General features: G+C 35.0%; 1 protein-coding gene across 2 annotated transcripts in view; it reads right to left on the reverse strand.

Moving 5' to 3' along the window:
* The window catches only part of LOC148948460 (uncharacterized), a 521750-nt gene that overhangs the window by 338919 nt on the left and 163866 nt on the right, over nt 1-18965 (reverse strand). For both annotated transcript variants that reach the window (XM_089094386.1, XM_089094385.1), the window contains exon 3: nt 14357-14522. In XM_089094386.1, coding sequence (XP_088950512.1) covers nt 14357-14522 — 166 coding nt within the window. The remainder of the gene's footprint in view (nt 1-14356; nt 14523-18965) is intronic.

Genomic DNA, 18965 nt, shown 5'->3' on the forward strand with positions numbered 1-18965 from the left:
ACATGAAGCGAAAATTTTGTCGCAATGAAGGTGGTGTAGAAAGTGCTGGTATCAATTATGTCCTTCAAAGACTTCACTTTATTAAAACTTGGGAAAAAATCTGGCATTTCTTGGCAACAACTGGAGATCTATCGCTTCCCTGACGCAGCCACAATCAGAACTCATAGTTTAATTTCATATATTCACAGTGATTACCATAGTGATGACTTAGTGTTTCAAAGTGACAGTGTAGAATCTCAGTTTGCCTTTTGTATGTAGTGACTCATAGTGACTCATTGTAGTGTCTTGTACACATAGTGATTTTTTGGCTCAATTTATGGAGACTTCATACATTTTGATAGTGGTTCATACAAATAACAGTTCAAAAAGGGATAAATCCGTTTATTAATCAGTAAAAACAATGATAAATTCTGGGTATTTCGATTGCATACACAGCGACATTCATAAGCAGATAAAGAGTAACAGTCACTGTGTACGTGATCGAAATATCTAAATTTTGTATCATTGTTTTTCGCTGTCTAATAAAAGGATTTATCCCTAGCTGAGCAGTTATTTGAACGTCATACAAAAGCAGTGTGGTCTTCGAAAATACCTAAATCGTGGTGCATGTTACTGTTAACGATTAAAATGAAGTGGATTTTAGAACTCAGTTTCCTCATGGAAATTTAAGAACGAAACAAAGAGTCCGTGATTTGGCGTTTTTTGGTGATTCTAAATATGTTAAAATTCATTAAGTTTAAAGTTACCCACCAAAAGTGTACGAGCTTGATAAATTTATCAGTCTTTTCAAAAAAGGGACAAAACACATTGAAAAGGGCAAGTTATCTTGATGAAAATTGCCACGTCAAATTCAACATACCACAGAATCAAATTGCAGTAATTCAAGTCCCTATTTACTAAAACACGAAATTTATATTTTGTTCTAGAAGAATGATCACAAATGCGTGATCATTTGTTTGTTTATTTATTTTTCTTTTGCAGGGGCGATTGTTATCGAACCAATGGTGCTATAAAATCTTCGAACGGAAATTAAAAGTGTCCTTCTTAAGTAGAGAAAAGATACTGCCACAGCAAAGTGGTGTTTTGTGACGTCTGGTGGCGCAAAATAAATTGCCCCCGATAGGGCCGTAAAGCTATTGATTGAAAATCCTCAGTTTCAAAGCAAGTAATGCCACACAGTGGCATATTCATTCCTCAGTATACGCAAATTTTATACAAAATAAATGGTAGGGGGAGTTTTCTCCAAGCCTCAAAAAGTAAATATTATGCCCAGATGTTTCAACTCTCCTTGAGAGTTCTGATAGATATAGAAGGAGTTTGTTTTCTTTTTTTGGAGGGGGGGGGGGGGAATGGACTTACAATCCCCCTTCGTTCCTGGGAGTCCTTTTGGGCTAAGCCTGCAATATGATCAATGGGTGTTGTGGGGTGATAGCTCCCCACTTATTGCCAAAAAAATGTTCCTGTGTAACATAAAATTTTACGTTCATCAAAAGGTGCAGAAGCGAAAGGACATTGTGATCACCGCCAGGAAATGTCACATGAGAAAGGGGGGGGGCAAGTACTACTAAGAACTTTAAATGAGAATTTAAAGTTTCTTCTGACATTTAAATGGGAATATTTCTTGTTTACCTATTTGTATTGATTTTTAATGTCAATTATTACCCTGAGGGATTGCCAGGGGATAAACAATGCTAATAAATCTTCTTAGGGGTACACTTTGTTAGGGATAACTATAATTTTGGAAGCGTCGTTAAATGAATATTAAACTTGAATGTTAAAAAAACGGGTATTGAAGGAAGTAGTAGTAGCATCGCTCACATTTAAGAGTGCTTTGGATTGAATAAATTGTAGTAACAAACTGTATGTGAAGAGCGACTCTTGTGAGTAGAAAACGAAACTCTAAAAACTTAGGGTACATTAAAATGTCCACAGAAACAAATTCTATTATTTATTCTGATAATAGATATACGAAATGCATTAATTTTAAATCGGCTCATAAAAAGCTATTAGCACATGAAAATTTGTGTAATTTTATAGATAGGAATTGCACTTCCCTTAATAATGGGTACGGCCTCGATGGAAATTATGCAGTGAAACGCAATAGGTATGAGAACCCTACGACTACTACCGACAAAATATAAAACTTTTTACCTTTCCAGAGAGGGGTACCACACGTATGGCCATCTATAGGCTATATATTAGGTTCAAAGTTAAAAAGTTAAAAGGCGGCTCGTTCGAATGAAGATTTAAGAATTTGGTGCCCTTTTTCAATTACATAAAATTTCACATCATATGAAATATGCACACTCACACATTTTGACCCGTAACAAAACAAATAAGGGCCTGAACAGGGACAAAATATAACTGTCCAAACATTTTTAAAACTATTGAAAGGGTATCCATATAGCGTCGAAGTCTCAGAAGCCACACTGGCTACTTTATCCATTTGTATGTTGGCCGACGGATCCATTTATTAGGGGTCTTATAGTACGGAATAATTTCTTTTTGTTTTAATTTCGCTCAATACTTTCATTTGAGAAGCTTTGATTATTATTTAATTTAAAATTGAAACGAATAAAAATGAGCAGTGTGCGTGTAATTGAACCTCTCGTTTAACCAAAACCTGCTCAATTCAATTCATTTAACGTAACCCATTTGCAACCATACCTTGTTTAACTCAACCCCTGTTTAGCTCAATTACCACTAAAAAAAAAACCGTGCAACTCAACCCTGATTTAAATGAACCCCCAAGCAACTCAACTCTCATTAAATTCAACCTCCGTGTAATTCAATGCTCATTTAACTCAACCCCATGCAGCTCAACTTTCTTTTTTACTGAACCCTGTTTAACTCAGCCTCCATTTAACTAAATCCCCTTTAACTCAACCCCCATTTAAATCAACCTCTGTACAATTCAACCCTCTTTTAACTCAACTCTCATGCAACTCAACCCCTCTTTACACCAACCCTATTAGACTCAAACCCCATTCAACCCTATTGCTGTAACCACAATATTCAAGTTTGTTCAGGGCCGAGCCATGAAAATTTTGCTGACGTCAAATATATAGGACAGTAGTATAAATTCTTGTTTTTTTTGGAGGGGAGAGGAGGAATAGCATTATAGCAACATAATAAAAAAAAATTACATAAGAATTAATCAATGAGTAAACACCATTTCATTTGAGTCAACTTTTATCACTTCCGACAGGACTGACGAAATTACATTTCGTAGGCATATGGTTTATTAAAGGAGGATTGAGCTAAATGGGGTTGATTTGAATGATGTTGTGTCAAACAGAGTTGGATTAAACAGCGGTTGGACTGCATGGGGATTGATTTAAATGAGGGTTGAATAGCATAGGGGTTGAGTTGAATGGGACTTCAATTAAATAGGGGCTGAGCTAAAGGGGGGTTGAGTACAAGCGGGGATTGAATTGCACCTGGGGTTGAGTTAAATGGGGGTTGAGTAAGGTGGGGTTGATTTACACAATGGTTGAAAAAAATGAGGTTGAGTTAGATGAGGATTGAATTAAAAAGGGTTTAGTTGAGCGAGAGCCGAGTTACATGGCAGTTTAGTTGAAGGAGGTTGAGTTGAATGGGGTTGAATTAAACGGGAGTTGTGTTCAACGGGGTTGAGTTAAACAAGAGTTGAGTTGCAATAGGGCTGGGTTAAACTAAATTGATTATCATAGGATAATTCATGTCAAAATTCACTTGCATAGTTTGGGGTAAGTCTTACATAGTCTCACAACTTTGCCTGTAGACCTCGGTCTTACCGCGACAAGGCCTAGCCAATATGAATGCCACCAGGGCATTTAAGGAGACAATTCTTGTCTACTTGAGCGAGAGGAAGATAGGAAGATCAGAGAAAGATAAAAAAAAACAATTTGATCCGCTATAATTTTGGAGCGACTGCTTTTGCACTTGCCAAGAGTTAATGAAAGTGTATGCATGTCTGTCTCAGGGCCTATACAAGTGCGGCACCAGGTGAAAGTGCATTTAACATTGCTTTACACGAAAGCACTGCTCAGAAATGGCTGCAAAGTCACTTCAACTTGGAATAATAACCATATCTGATTTGGGTCTTTAGCTATATTTGCATGGAAGATCAATGCGGGCGTGAGTAATGAGTAATGACACTCGAAATGCTGCATCCCAAGTAAACTGTGGAGTCTCGCAAGGATCTGTTTTGGTAACACTTTTCTTTCTAGTGTATGTTGATACGTTAAGGTTGTATCCTCCTGGTGCAAGCCTTAAAACATTTACAGAAGACACAGCAATAACATTCGGAGAGGAAAATCTTTGAGACCCATAGCTCACCCAATGTCCTACTGGACCTGAATACATTTCATCCCTTTTTGGCGATAATTGAGGGATTTGAGAAAGGTCACAAAAAATTGCCTCTTCTATGCCTCATAGAACGGCTCCACGAATTATGAGGCGCCATAATTTCTTAGTAGAGAACAATTGGATTGCGCACTACAAAAGTGAGAATTGGACAGCGTAAGTTTTTTTCCTTTTCTTTTTTCCAGCTCACAAATTATAGATGTAAAAACAATTTGAATTATATAGGTTTAGTAGAAACTTTTTTTTATGACTTTTAAGTAATTATTTTCATATTTCCTGTATTAATGTGGGAAGATCTGTAGATACAGCCTTTATTTCCTTAATATTTAGAAGAAATTTAATTTAGAAAATTATGTTGAGAAGGTGGGAAATGTTGCTTTACCCATAATAAAACTGGGAAATAGACTGATTTAGACTGATTTAGGTCTTTTGAATATACGTCTTTAGAAACTCATCATTCTATAATACGCTAAAATTAGCCTTTAGCATTTTCTATGCTCTACTTTTCCCACAATACTATAATGGCCTATAATAAACCCACCATCCTACTTCCAATTTCCAGATAACATAAACACCATAAAAGCGATTTGACAGAAATTACATTAAGGCTAGATAACAACTTCTTGTTCAAAGAATTCAATTCAAGTGTCTAAAGTTGGACAAAATTAATATAAAAATTAATATAGGGGGAGACCGGTCCACGTTTAACCAAAGCAAATAATCTCAATATAAAAACTTATGGGGACTACTGGAGGATTATAAAAGCTCTGACAGATGGCAGTGTATGTTTTTAAAATGTCAGACCTTGATCAATGCTTTTGCCAAAAATATCACATTGAATCACGTTTTATGTTCATTAAATATGGAATTTTGTTCAATTTTTGTCTGAAGGCCTACGCCTAATTATGAGTACTATAAAAGCGGTAAACCCATGTTGTAGTCTTTTATTATTTGCCTGTCTTTTGGCAGCTTCTGAGACGTGCCATCGTTACCGGTTTGCTGTTAGCATTTTCATCCCGCGGGATGGCAAACTCCCACGTTCGGCCACAATACCCGGCGTAGGTTTGGCATACCGTACCAAAGTGTCCGCAAGTGAGCTATGTTTGTTCAAAGCTGTGTAAACAGCATATTTTAAGGTTGAAGACAAGCTCAAAACCCAAAACTTGCTTAATTCTGCTGTTGTTTAATCCTGTTAGACCAGTAGGTGAAATGAAATTCTATTTTTTCCTGTCAAATTTCATTTAAGATAAAATACTTAAAATCAAAACAGAAGAGATAAGAAATAAAGGTGGCTGGGATCCAGAAGAAAAGAAAACAGCAGTTTTTTCTGTCTTATTTGACAAAATCGGATTCTCTCGAAGTGAATTCTCTTCGGATTTTCTTCTCGAATTCCATGGGTGTCCCTAAAGGAACACTGCAAGATTACATGAAGAAAGTTGAGAAGTTGAATATCTCTCTACAAAGTCTGGACCTGAGTTTCTTTACACTCTTTTACAACACCTGATAAATATTTACAGAGGAACAAGAAAAAGGACTAAAAACTTACTTGAAAACGATAGCTGATATGCATTTCGACTGTACTCCCCTAAAAGCACGTAAATTTGCTCACTCTTATGCCATTATTATGAGTATAAAAGTACCGGATAACTGGAAATCTAAAGGTAGAAGAGACAGTAGAGGAATCGCATGTAAAGATTGGTACCGTAGTTTTATGAATCGCCTTAAAACTCTATCAGTAAGAACGTGAGAAGATACAAGCCTATGACGGACAACTGCTTTAAACCGTCACTGTGTAGGAGCTTTCTTTAACAACATGGAGAGAGGTCTAGATAAACACATGTTCAGACAACAAGACATTTGGAATGTTGACTAATCAGGTCTGAAAACATTCACAAACCTGGTAAGATTATTGCAAATCGGGACCAGAAGTAAATAGGGAAGGTCACGTCAGCAGAAAAAGGTCAATTCGCCGTGATTTATGCTGGTGTTAATGCATTGGGAATACAGTACCTCTACCTATTTCCCTAGGAAACCAGTGTCCAGAAATGTTACTCAAGGGAGCTTTACCAGGGGCCTTGATTATCGACTCAGAAAATACTTCTGGCTGGATGACTGCTTCTCATTCTTTGCTTTACTTTCAGCATTTATCAATAAAGTCAAACCCACCAAACAGTCACATTTACTTCTGAAAAGAGACAAAAAAGATCAGCCGATTCACCATTGAATTGCTTGATCTAGATAAAAATAATGGTGTTGTACTTTTAACTTTACCTCCCCATACTACTCACAAGCTACAGCCAGTCTAGAAAGAATAGTCATGGGTGCCTTAAGGCCTACTACAACAAGGAAGTCACATGTCTTATGAATGCCCATAAATATAAAACTATATCAGTGTAAACATTGCTATGCTCCTGGGGAAAGCATATACAAAGGCTCTCACTATTGAGAATTTAATCAGTGGAATCAGAACAAGTGGGGTCTACCCCACCAACAGAGATGTCTTCAAGGATTATTAGTTCCTCTCGTCATAAGTCTCGGACAGAATGCCTACCACATCTAGTGAAGGACTTACCAGGCAAGATTCTATGCTCAGCAAAAGTCCTGTGCAACATTTAGACTCCTCCTTTAACATAGATCCCAAAACGGGCGGAGCACAGGTTCTGTCTCTAAATGAGAAGCAAAGGTTAGCAGATGATTCGTTAAAAAAGATCATATATGCAAACCTTTTGCAAAAGGCTGACCACGAAAAATCTATGGGAAAAAATATGAAAAAGTCAGAAGTGCTCACTGACCCTCGTACGAAAAAACGCGTTACTGCTGGTATAAAAGCTGTATATGCCAGGAAAGCCCTAGTCTTCGAAAGAAAAAAAGTCAGAGAAGTGAAAAGGCTAAATGGCAAAAGGCATATTTCTCGTAACAAGAGTTGCAGTTGGAGTGACGATTCCGACGTCGATGAACATGTGTACAACAACTTCAGACTCCAATATGGACGTTGAAAACCTCTACCAGCTACTTACAATTTGAAACTGAGATAGTCAAGGCTGGGGATTACATTCTGGTTGACCTGAAGAGCAAGAAAGGGAATCCTGTTCACTATATTATCATTACAAAAAAATTAGCAACTGGTCCATTTCCTGAAGAAGACTGGAGCAAGATACTTTGCGCTAGGCCTAACTGACGAGACGGAATGTGTCGTAAAGACAGAAGTTGAAAAGAAACTGCAACCATTGGCAGGTAGAACACCAAGATTAGCGGAATAGCTTACTTTTGGTGTTGATCAGTAAAATTTATAATTTAAAATTAATACTCTTTAGTTTTTTAAAACCTTACTAAAATTCGTTTTATAGTTGTTGTTTTTTTTTATACTGACCGTATTCTGTGTTAATTTTATAGCCAGAAAACAAATTTTAATGTTCCCCTCGCCACTTTTCTGTTTCTTTTGTAAGGTGGCCTGACATAAGCCAGACACGGCCGAAACACATGGATAGAGAGCCATTCAGGTGGAAAAGTGGTGGAGTATTCTAATTGTCTTTTTCAAGAACATTTTTTTGTCTTTTCTTTGCTTTGGCATACTCAGGCAATTGTTTTTTGAATTGTTTAAAGAAACGAATCAATCAATGTTTTCAAGTAACAATTATAAGGCATATTATTTGTTGTATGTTTCGTATTTTTATTCTTCCACATATAAAAATATTCATCTTATTTTTATTAACCTAAAGAGGCTGAAAGAAAACGCAAATATATTTTAAGACGGGTTTTTAAAAGTAAAAACGAGTAATTTCTGTTTGATTTGTTTTTTGTAAAAGAAAAACCTAAGAGACAGAAACAGATTCCAGCCTTTTTTCCCCATTTCTGTTTCTGTTTAATTTTTTGTTGCCATTTTTTACTGTTTCTATTTTATCCAAAAACAGAATTGGTGCTGGCCCTCTATTTCAGAGTCCTTGCCCTTGCGTCTGCATGGGCTTTATCCCAGCAAGATGAACATTGTCGAACCTTTCAACCATTCTAACGGAATGACTATACCAAAATTTTGATCCAATACCATGAAGAATATCGTAGGTGCTTCAAGGCAACAAAGGTCAAAAGAAGTGGCTGGATATCTTTCAATCACTTTTGGTCCTCAAAAGGTCTCTAGAACTTTCAATTTACAGTCAGATAAACCGCCCTCTCAATTTTTACGACGACCACTTCCCTATGAAGTGCCGAGGGAGAAATAAAATAATACCCGAAAGATGCATCGCTCTTTACTAAGTGAACGCTGTTGTGTCGGATCTTATCTTTAGGAACAGAACTGACAAATCAAATCCCAGATCTGAAAAAAAATGAACTGCGGCACAGCTTTCAAACCTAAAGCTTTTATGTTTTTTTACAGGATTCATCCCCAAATTTTCTTTATCCACATCGACCAGATTTACAAACCTTCTTCATCAACAAAGACAAAGTGAAGAACGCTGACAAAAAAAAAGTTAAATAAAAATACTGAACTTTTCAGGGAGTTTCTATTTTATCCAAAAACAGAATTGGTGCTGGCCCTCTATTTCAGAGTCCTTGCCCTTGCGTCTGCATGGGCTTTATCCCAGCAAGATGAACATTGTCGAACCTTTCAACCATTCTAACGGAATGACTATACCAAAATTTTGATCCAATACCATGAAGAATATCGTAGGTGCTTCAAGGCAACAAAGGTCAAAAGAAGTGGCTGGATATCTTTCAATCACTTTTGGTCCTCAAAAGGTCTCTAGAACTTTCAATTTACAGTCAGATAAACCGCCCTCTCAATTTTTACGACGATCACTTCCCTACGAAGTGCCGAGGGAGAAATAAAACAATACCCGAAAGATGCATCGCTCTTTACTAAGTGAACGCTGTTGTGTCGGATCTTATCTTTAGGAACAGAACTGACAAATCAAATCCCAGATCTGAAAAAAAATGAACTGCGGCACAGCTTTCAAACCTAAAGCTTTTATGTTTTTGTACAGGATTCATCCCCAAATTTTCTTTATCCACATCGACCAGATTTACAAACCTTCTTCATCAACAAAGACAAAGTGAAGAACGCTGACAAAAAAAAAGTTAAATAAAAATACTGAACTATTCAGGGAGCATTTTCACAGCTAACACTCATTTAGAATTCATCAATTTTCGTTGATATTGACGAAGGCAATATCTGAGCATTCTAATAAGGTTTCTAGTAGCAGTCATTATTTTCCCTGGAAACTTCCTTATAAGAAAATTTGATTGATTAGAAACAGCCCTACTTCTTAGATTGATTATAGCAGCTCCAATTCCACATAAATGCAATCCAATTGTTGCCCGCTATTGAATACGTCTGCTGATGTAATTGGCAATAATATATGTTTAGAAAGGGGAAATGATCATTAGAAGCAATTACTGAACCTCAGAGTCTTCAGGGGGAGCACACTCACTTTTAGTAATAAGAAAAAGATGGGTGCAAAAACTATACAGCCTCTAGATAACCCAAATAGAGAGAAAGAAACAAAAAGGAATTTGGTGCAACGCCGCTGTCACATCTAAAGGCTGTAATTTCTGAGATAATTGTCAAAGAATATTTTCTGAACACTGTCCTGACTTACAGATGATCCACAAGATAATTTAAGTTCAATCACACCTTGGTTTTCCTGATCAGTATGGTCTTGCTGATTCTCGCTTTGAGAACAGCTTAAAAACGAATTTTGGCAATTTATCTCAACAGTGAAAAAATTTCAGATACACATTTAGACATGACAGCGGCAATATTTACATTTTACACTCGGCAATCGTCAGTAGCACGTGCAATACAAGTCACCGAAAGAACTATGGTAAAATAGTATTTTGGCACTGTAAGTCATATAGACTAGTGATAATCTTGTTTTTTTTTTCACCTTTCGCTATTTTGTGGATATTTTACGGGAAAACATGCAAGAACATATATTCAATTAATTGCATGTTGTAGTGGTATGGATAAAAGTGGTATAGTGTAGTGGTATGATTTTCTCTTACAATTTTTTAAATCCATTTCGCTATTAGAATTTGGCTATATTTTTCGTCTTTTCTTTTTGTTCAATTTTTATTTTGTCAAACCTTGTTACTTTCTAAAATAAATTAGGTGTTGTAATAGTAAGGTTAACTCAAATTGAATATATTTTAGCAGCCCTCCTCGACGGTAGCTTATGCGTAACTATACATTGCTACACATAATTCTATCAAATACCAAATGAATCAACTTAGCTAAATGAAGCTTTAAAATAAATGTCTATATTGATTTTTCATTTTTTATGAACTACGTGACTCTTTAGGAACGAATGCACTACTGCGCATCCGCACCACCACGCAGCACGCGACGTTACTGCCTCTGAAGTTGTGAAGTTCTGCATATAGGTTTTCGATGATTTTAAATCGGTTGGCTATCTCAGAATTTTCAATATCTGTGCCACTGAGTTGTGTGCCAAAAAATGGCAGAAGTAACACTTTCATGCGTCACAATATTTTTGGCTACTTAAAAAGGGCTGTAGAACTTCTGATTTACCTAAAAATGAGACTTTTCTCAATTTTCTAGGACCATTGGTTCAATAAGATCACCCTGAAAAGTTTCAAACAAAAACGCATCCGTAATCTCCTCTAAAAAAAACAAAAAAAAACAAAATTCTACATATTTGTAGAAATGGGCTTGAGACATGTAGATTAGGGTTCCCTGATATGTTAAATCCGATGGTGTGACTTTCATCAAGATTACTTGCCTTTTTGGGGATGTTTCCCCCCTTTTTTCAGAAATCAGTTAAATTTTCTGAGGCTCTTAACTTTAGATGGGTAGCTTTAGACTTAGTGCATTTATGTGCTTGAAATCAGCATAGAAAGCCGAATCTCTGGAGCATTAATTTATTTCAATTTTCCCGTTTTTAGAATTTTGGTTACTATTTGCCATATTGCTCCTTACTTACAGTTCGTAACCACAAACTGGTTGGCAAAACCATAAAGTCTCCTCCATCCATATAGCAGCCTAGCCTGAAGTGTCAGTTTGTTTTTGATAATCGCAAGAAACACACTGGCTGGCTTTGTCTCAAGACAGGGGAATTAAGTTGGTAAATTTTCATATTCTTTTTAGGAGGGGGGCGTGAGGAGTTAATAAAGAGACTCATAATTCCTTGTTTAGGAGATGGGTGCGATATTTTTTCTCCAGTGCCGACAAAAGAGCATGTTCTACGTTTTTTTCTTTTCTATGGTTTTCCTATAAGTCTCTATATCTTTTCTATGGCTTTCGTCCCAAAGTCTCTTTGGCTAGTTAGTACATATTAAATCTCAAAGAATAAATAAAAAAAATCTAAGAATGACCTTCCCAATCGAGATATAAAAAATTTTCAATCTTCTATCCGGGTCTTCTAACCTTCATTCTGGAATGTTTTTCCTCAGGGTAGCAAAAATTAATATTTCGCCTCTAACCGTTTCAGCTACAAGTAAATTTCCTTGCATTAACCCAATTTTTAGTTGGGGTTATTACTTATGTTCGAAGCTTATATGGTAACGCTCTAAGTTGGGTTTAATAGTCAAAACATTTATATTCATCTATAGTTCGATCGCAATATGACTTACCCTCCAGACTTACCTTACATTTACCCTCCGTAAAGTTGTTTATCTCAGGACTTGCTTCTTTGTATCATATATATTTCGGAGATATTATATTTTAAAAAAAATTAATCTTTGAAGTTTTAAAGTGTCTGAAAAATATTCTAGTACAGCATTACGAAAAATGTTAATCATTTTAGAGAATTGATAATTGGAACTAAACTAAGTCTTCCCAGAAGAAAGGGAAAAACACTGCATTTATGTTGACCAAATTAGCGTTATTTCTGTTAAAGTTGCATTTTTATACTTCCATTAGTTATTTACATTTGAGTTCTGAAAAAAAAAAACTAGTCATGTTTTAAGAAGTATGTAAGCAATTCAAGCTATACGGTAGAATAAATGAACGAAGCTGGTGAAGCGAAGCTTTTCATATACTCAACATCCCTGCCCCTAAAAAGATGCTTCATTTCTTGCTTCAAGCAAAGTTTACTATACTTTAATCAAATCGGTGACACCACTGAAGCATGATTAAAAGAATTGGCATCCTCTATGGAAAGGTTTCACAACCTTATCTGGATGGTGCTAAAAAAAAGTTTTAAAAGCACATTCTCAATGCCAAAACCTAGCCAAATCATTTCTTTATTATTTCTCTTATTTAAACCTTAATTTTGCTATTGCACCCAATAAAGTTATAGTTCATGAATGAATTAAATAAAAAAATTCGTTACGTAAGTTAATTCGTAAGTTACGTCAGAACAAGATTTCGAGAAAGCCAATTAGCCAAAAAAAGGAAAATAAATATGAGGATTTAGTTTTAACTATTAATGTACGGTGAGCCAAAACAAAGCTACATTAATTCAAAAACGTTCATAAATTAACTAAAAAACTAAGTTTTTTTTAATCGAAAGTTAAGAGCGACATTAAAACTTAAAACTAACAGAAAGTATTCCGTATATGAAAGGGGCTGTCCCCTGCTAAACGCCTCGCTCTTTGCGCTAAAGCTTTTTATTGTTTTAAAAAATAAAGTCGTGAAGCGGAGTCAAACTTAAGCGTGAAGAGCGAGGCGTTGTGGAGGGGACAGCCCCTTTCATATATGGAATAATTTCTGTTCGTTTTAAGTTTTAATGTCGCTCCTTACTTTCAGTTAAAAAAAAAAACTTGTTTTTTCATTTAATTTCTGAACGTTTTAGAATTAATGCAGCTTTGATTTTGGCTCACCGTACATGAATAATTAAAACTAAATATTAATTATATTAAAACGAAACATTAAAACGCATATTAATTTTTTTTTTTGGCTAAATGGCTTTCTCGAAATTTTGACGTAACTTACGAATTAACTTACGTAACAAACTTCTACGCTCTTATGTTTTTAGTACGTATATTAGGGAGTTCAACCCCTAGTCAATACCTCGCTCTCTACGCTAAAGTTCGAATTTTGTTCGAATCTCAAACCCCTGAATTACAAAGGCCGGTTAATTAGAATAGATAGCTCTTTTGAAAGTACTAAAATAAAACTCTAGCGTAAAGAGCGAGGTATTGACTAGAAGGCGAACCCCTCATATATGGAATAATTTCTGTTCGTTTTAAGCTTTAAAGTTGCTCCTTACTTTCAGTTGAAAAAAACTTGTTTTTTTAGATTTAATTTCTGATCGTTTTTAAATTATGCTGGGAAATCCGGCGCCCCCTTCATAAAAAAAGCCTTTCCTCCAAGGAAACATCCTCCATCGAAAGATCTACCCACGTAACCCCCTACTCCGACCCCCCCCCCCACCAGAAAAATCCCTCCTGAAAAAGCCTGTCTACTTCCCAATAACCAATATTATATGTAAACAATAGGCAAAGTTTATAACTTGCAGCCCTTCCCCCGGGAACTGTGGGGGATTAAGTCATCCTCAAAGACATATTTATTAGATTGTTGACTATGATAAACAAAATGGCTATCTTAAATTTTGATTGTGTGACTTCGGGAAAAAAATGAGCGTGAGAGGGGGCCACGTTGCCCTCCAACTTTTTTGGTCACTTAGAAAGGGCACTTAAAAAGGGCACTAGAGCTTTCAATTTTTTTTCAAATGAGACCTCTCACGATATTCTAGCACTACTGGATTGATACGATTACCCCTGGAAAAAAACAACAACAACAAAAAAAAAACAAATAAACACACATCCCTGATCTTTCTTCTGGAAAAAATAAAAAATTCCACATTTTTGAAGATAGGAGCTGAAACTTCTATAGTAGGGTTATCTGATACGCTGAATCTGACGGTGTGACTTTCAGTTAAAGTTCTATGACTTTTAGGGGTTGTTTCCCCCTTTTTCAGAAAATACGGCAAATTTGCCTTATTTGCCTCTTTTGATGGGTAATACAGTTCGTTCCCACGAACTGTTTGACAGAAACCACTTTTCCCCTTTAGATTACTGAACTATTAAACAGAGAAAAGAGACTACTTACCTAGGTAAAGTATCCGGAATGAATAAGCGATATGGAAATTTTAAGTCTGCTCCTATTGAAAACCCGAAAGCAGGGAATGCATCCAGACCTGTTTCCATGTACTGGGTAGTAGGGTCGACAAATGGCACAGTTATTGCACTGATCAAGTCCCATTCTTTATATGTGTCTGTAACGAAAATATTTCCCTTTGAGCTGGTTGAATAAAGAGGACTCATTGGCGACATTTTAGGGTATTTTGATGAGATAGTATATATTTAAATGAAATATACGAGTTTTTCAAGCACATATAATCATACAGCATATGCCTGAAATAAAATCGTTTAAAATTTAAAACTCTTCCTGGATAAAATATTGCTCTATGTTTGCGAAGTTTTGACTTTTAGCGGAATTTGTTATGGCAAATTGTTGGTCTATTAGTCTAATTTCAAGCCTTACTGGTTGTATAGCCTACAAAAAATACTATTATTATATCTTTACGTATTTATATATATATACGATATATATATATATATATATATATATATATATATATATATATATATATATATATATATATATATATATATATATATATATATATATGGTAAAGGTTTCTAATTTAGTTAATTATTAATTTAGTAAAAATATATCAGACGCAAATATGAAGTTCTGAAATACCACTTTTTATTAAGATAAGGAACATATCCTGCTAAGTTCTGTTTAACGGGAAATTGAGAAATTACCACTTCCTAGCGATTACGTGGGAAGGTGTGGTTGATAAAAATGTATAAAAGATACATTTTATCGGAAGGGGGATCTTATACTAACTTTATGCCGGACTGACCTCTGGTCCGTTGTTTTAGAAATACTTTGGAACTTTGTCTTATCATTGTAAGTGTCTAAGTATCTATTTATATATTATTGTTGTTTTTTTGAGACTTGGGGTCTACTTGGGACAGCCAGTCCCAGTAGACAGAATATATCCGATTATATTATATGTTAAATGAATAAAAGTATTGTATTTTAGACAGCCTCTCTATGAGATACTTTTAGCCCCTCGAACACATCACAACAACTGGTGGTCGTTGGAAAAACTGGGTCGAGGAGACTAAATAAGGTTGCAAAATACAAAAAAAAAATCGAAATGACCGTATTAGAAGGGGAAAGTAAATGTACTTTTCTTTTAGCTGCGCTCGAATTAGCAAAACTTCGAGCAGCTTTGCTCGAAATTTGGCTATTAGAAATAGTTTTGTATCCCCTCAAAGATTTGGGTACAATAGATAAAATGGAAAAAAGGCTCGATCAAGAATTGTAAAATAGAAAAAATACAGTAACTACAGCAAGTAGAAGCAAGTGTATAATTAGTAGTTTTTCTAGTGTTAGTAATAAATGCAATGTAGTAGTGCCGTATATTACTAAATAATAAAGTATTTGTACCGCGAATTAAAAGAATAAAACAAAATATAATACGTAAAGAAAAAAAAATCTTGCTTGACCAATGAAACGTTGGTAAAAACAGAAGAATTTTAGGCATAATAGTAGCAAATAGGGTCCTAATTCAGCCTTTCTACAGGTACAGGCTATAGAATTATTGTTCAAGGATAACACAGCTACAATTTAGAAAAGGAAACACATAAAAGGTGTTTCGAACAATTATAGGTTAGAAGCTGCCATTTCCGAGTTTTGTAGGAGTAGAGATCCATCTAAAATATGGCATCTTACGACGTAATAAGCAATAGAATTACCTTTGTTAAACCTAACAAATACTAGGTTAGTTATGTAGTTTCACAAGCAAAGGCAAGGAAAATATATATAAATATATATAATTAGAGTACTTGAGGAAAGGGATGGAAAAAAACGAGAAAAGTAACCTTATAATTAGGAATACAACTCTGGAAGCTTAGCAAATCTTGCCAAAGGAAGCAAAAAAAAAGAGTTGCTACCCAACTCCGATGAGAACTCGGCATAAGGTGAGAAATTCGGTGAAAGAAACTCTTGATAACAGAAAATAGAGCCATAGGTATAGGTCTTAAAGGGGTCTCCTTTACCTGCACAGAGGACCTTCATCTGAATAATGCTGTTAGAAAAAGTTCAAATTCTGAATTAGCCGCACAAAATACGTCCGGAGCAAGTTCTAATTTGAATTTTAAACATTGGCTGCTTTAGACCCATGTGGATGTGAAGCTACCAGTGTTTGAGAACTGTTATGCTTGTTTACATAGAATATAAGCCACATTAGGACAAACAGAGAAGGTAATGCATCATTTTGGGATAGCTAATATTGATAACTCTGGTCCGCTCTTACGGTTACTCAATGACGAATCATCCTCAAGTCTAGTCTGATTATAAATCAGTAAAGTTTAGTCGAATATCATATAGAGTGTATATCAGATAAAACACGGTCTGACAGTAGAAATCAAATAGAGTGAAGCCAATAATCTCTTATATTCAAATTAGCCTACAAGTTGATTGTATCCAGGAACTAAATAGAAATAATATTACGGAAACAATTACACAGGACGCTACAGTTTATATTACAATAATTAACGTTCAAATTCTTAACTTTATACGGGTTAGGGTAAACTTAATAAACACTATATATTTAGAATCAGCATTAAAAGACAATTCTTGTGATATGTATATTAAAAAAAAATTGGGGGTTGTTGAGAAAAAAAACGAAGGATGTTTGACTCCGGAAATAGGGTCATTGGAAGATAGCAAACTTGGAGTTGACCTCAATCACTGCTGGTCTCTTGTTGTTCAGTACATTCAATGCATCTACTAACCTTTGACTGTATGAGGTGACACTTCCAATCGAATTTGAAAAAAAAATTGTTTTTGAAGAATTTTAAAACAATTATAATAGAAAAAACAGCAAGAGTTTACATTAAATCGCGACATGTACAAGCTAGCTGTAATCTTATTATAATTAGTTATAGTCTAATACAATAATTTTTGGTAAAAAGAAAAAGAAATTAAAGACAATAATTAAGCGTTATAAAGATTTAAGCTAAACTTAGAATAAGCTTAGAAAGCAAAAAAGAGTGCTAGGTAAAGGAAACGAAAAGCGACATAAAAATAAATTATAACCTAAAAACTTACCAGGAGGTAAAAGCCAAGGACAAAATCCATTAAAAATAAACCAAAAATTAAACCTCATCGTCACAAGCAAACCACAGTAGTTCAAGATAATAATTTTAACTCTAGCGATGTTTTGGATCTGAGAAAACGAACTGGCACAGGAGAATCCTAGTTTAAACAATTAGTTTTCACATGTGCCTACCCAAACACCCAACTCCCGATCCGTTAAACCCTAGCACAAACTAAACAGTGTCTACTTTTTTTTGAAAATGAAATACAGATTTACACAAAAAAATAAAACTCGCAGTAATGAACTCTGAAGAGAAGTTCATTCTTGTAATTCTCCCAGATCCAAGCTTATCAATAAACCACAGATAAGGAGCACCGAATTCAAAGTTATTTAGCCTTGCAGCGGAAGTATTGTCTCTCTTTCTTTGGCAAATAAAATAGTAATTAAAGCTGGGATAAAATTGGCAACCAGTATATCGTAAAAATTGCATTTTAAGGAAGAAATTAGAACTAGCAAATGCAAGGCAAAACTTAATTAAAAGTGTTCTAAAAAAAAAAAATTAGCTGAAAAACTACAGTACTTTCTAACATAAAAACTTTCGAAAGAAAAAATTTGAATAATTTCAAAAAAATACAGGTTGCAAAAATTAGACAACCCACCCCCCCACCTCTTAGAAATATGGAGATAATGAATTTGATCATAAAGGGCAATCAGCATAAAAACTTGTTAAGATTATTGAAAAAGAACACTTATTGAACTTGCGCTTATTGAACTTGCCGAACGAACTAGTATGAAAATTGTACTAGATAAGTACAAATAAGTAGCACTAATACTACGGAGCCACCGTTACATTGGTTAACGTGGGCCGAGATTAATAGAAATATTGGAGAAATGCTCAAAGTAGTCGAGAAAAGAAATTTGGCTCTCTTATGTGGAAGTCGTTTTCAGAAAAATGACTAGCATGACATGAAAAATAAAAAAAAAAATTCACATAATATCCATAAGGACTTAATTTGAAGTTGAAACCCAAGACAAGAACACTAAAAAGGGGGAAGTTAAAGTGATAATAGTCATTGTCACTTGTATGTCAAAATCAGAATTACTGTGTGCCATGAAGGCCAGGTATTTTCTGCAGAAGGGCCACTTTTTCTGGAAAAAAAATAGCCCAAGATAAAATTGTGCCACAAATTATTAAATAATTAATTATTTTGCGTGCAGGTTCATAATAGTCTTTTTAGCTGTAGCTGATGACAAGAAAACTTAGAAACGTTATAGGAGCTACCAGAAGGCAGCCCTGGTAAGCAAACCTTCAGGGTACGGGCACAAGTCAATTGGTAGTGCCAAAACAGGTAAAAAGACGAGTAGATAAAATTTTTAGCTTATCAGATATAAGCTGTAAATAAAAGCCTTAAACCAAAAAGACATTAAAGCTGAAAAAAAAGATAAATTACAGACAGAAACATTATAAAACTGTCTAAAGTACCTAGAAATTCGAAAAGAATTGAAAAGCTTAAAAATCTGAATAGACAAACAGGCTTA

The sequence above is a fragment of the Artemia sp. Qi Xiang Cuo genome, chromosome 9 (genome assembly GCF_049724085.1).
Source record: "Artemia sp. Qi Xiang Cuo chromosome 9, ASM4972408v1, whole genome shotgun sequence".
Classification (NCBI taxonomy): Eukaryota; Metazoa; Arthropoda; class Branchiopoda; order Anostraca; family Artemiidae; genus Artemia; species Artemia sp. Qi Xiang Cuo.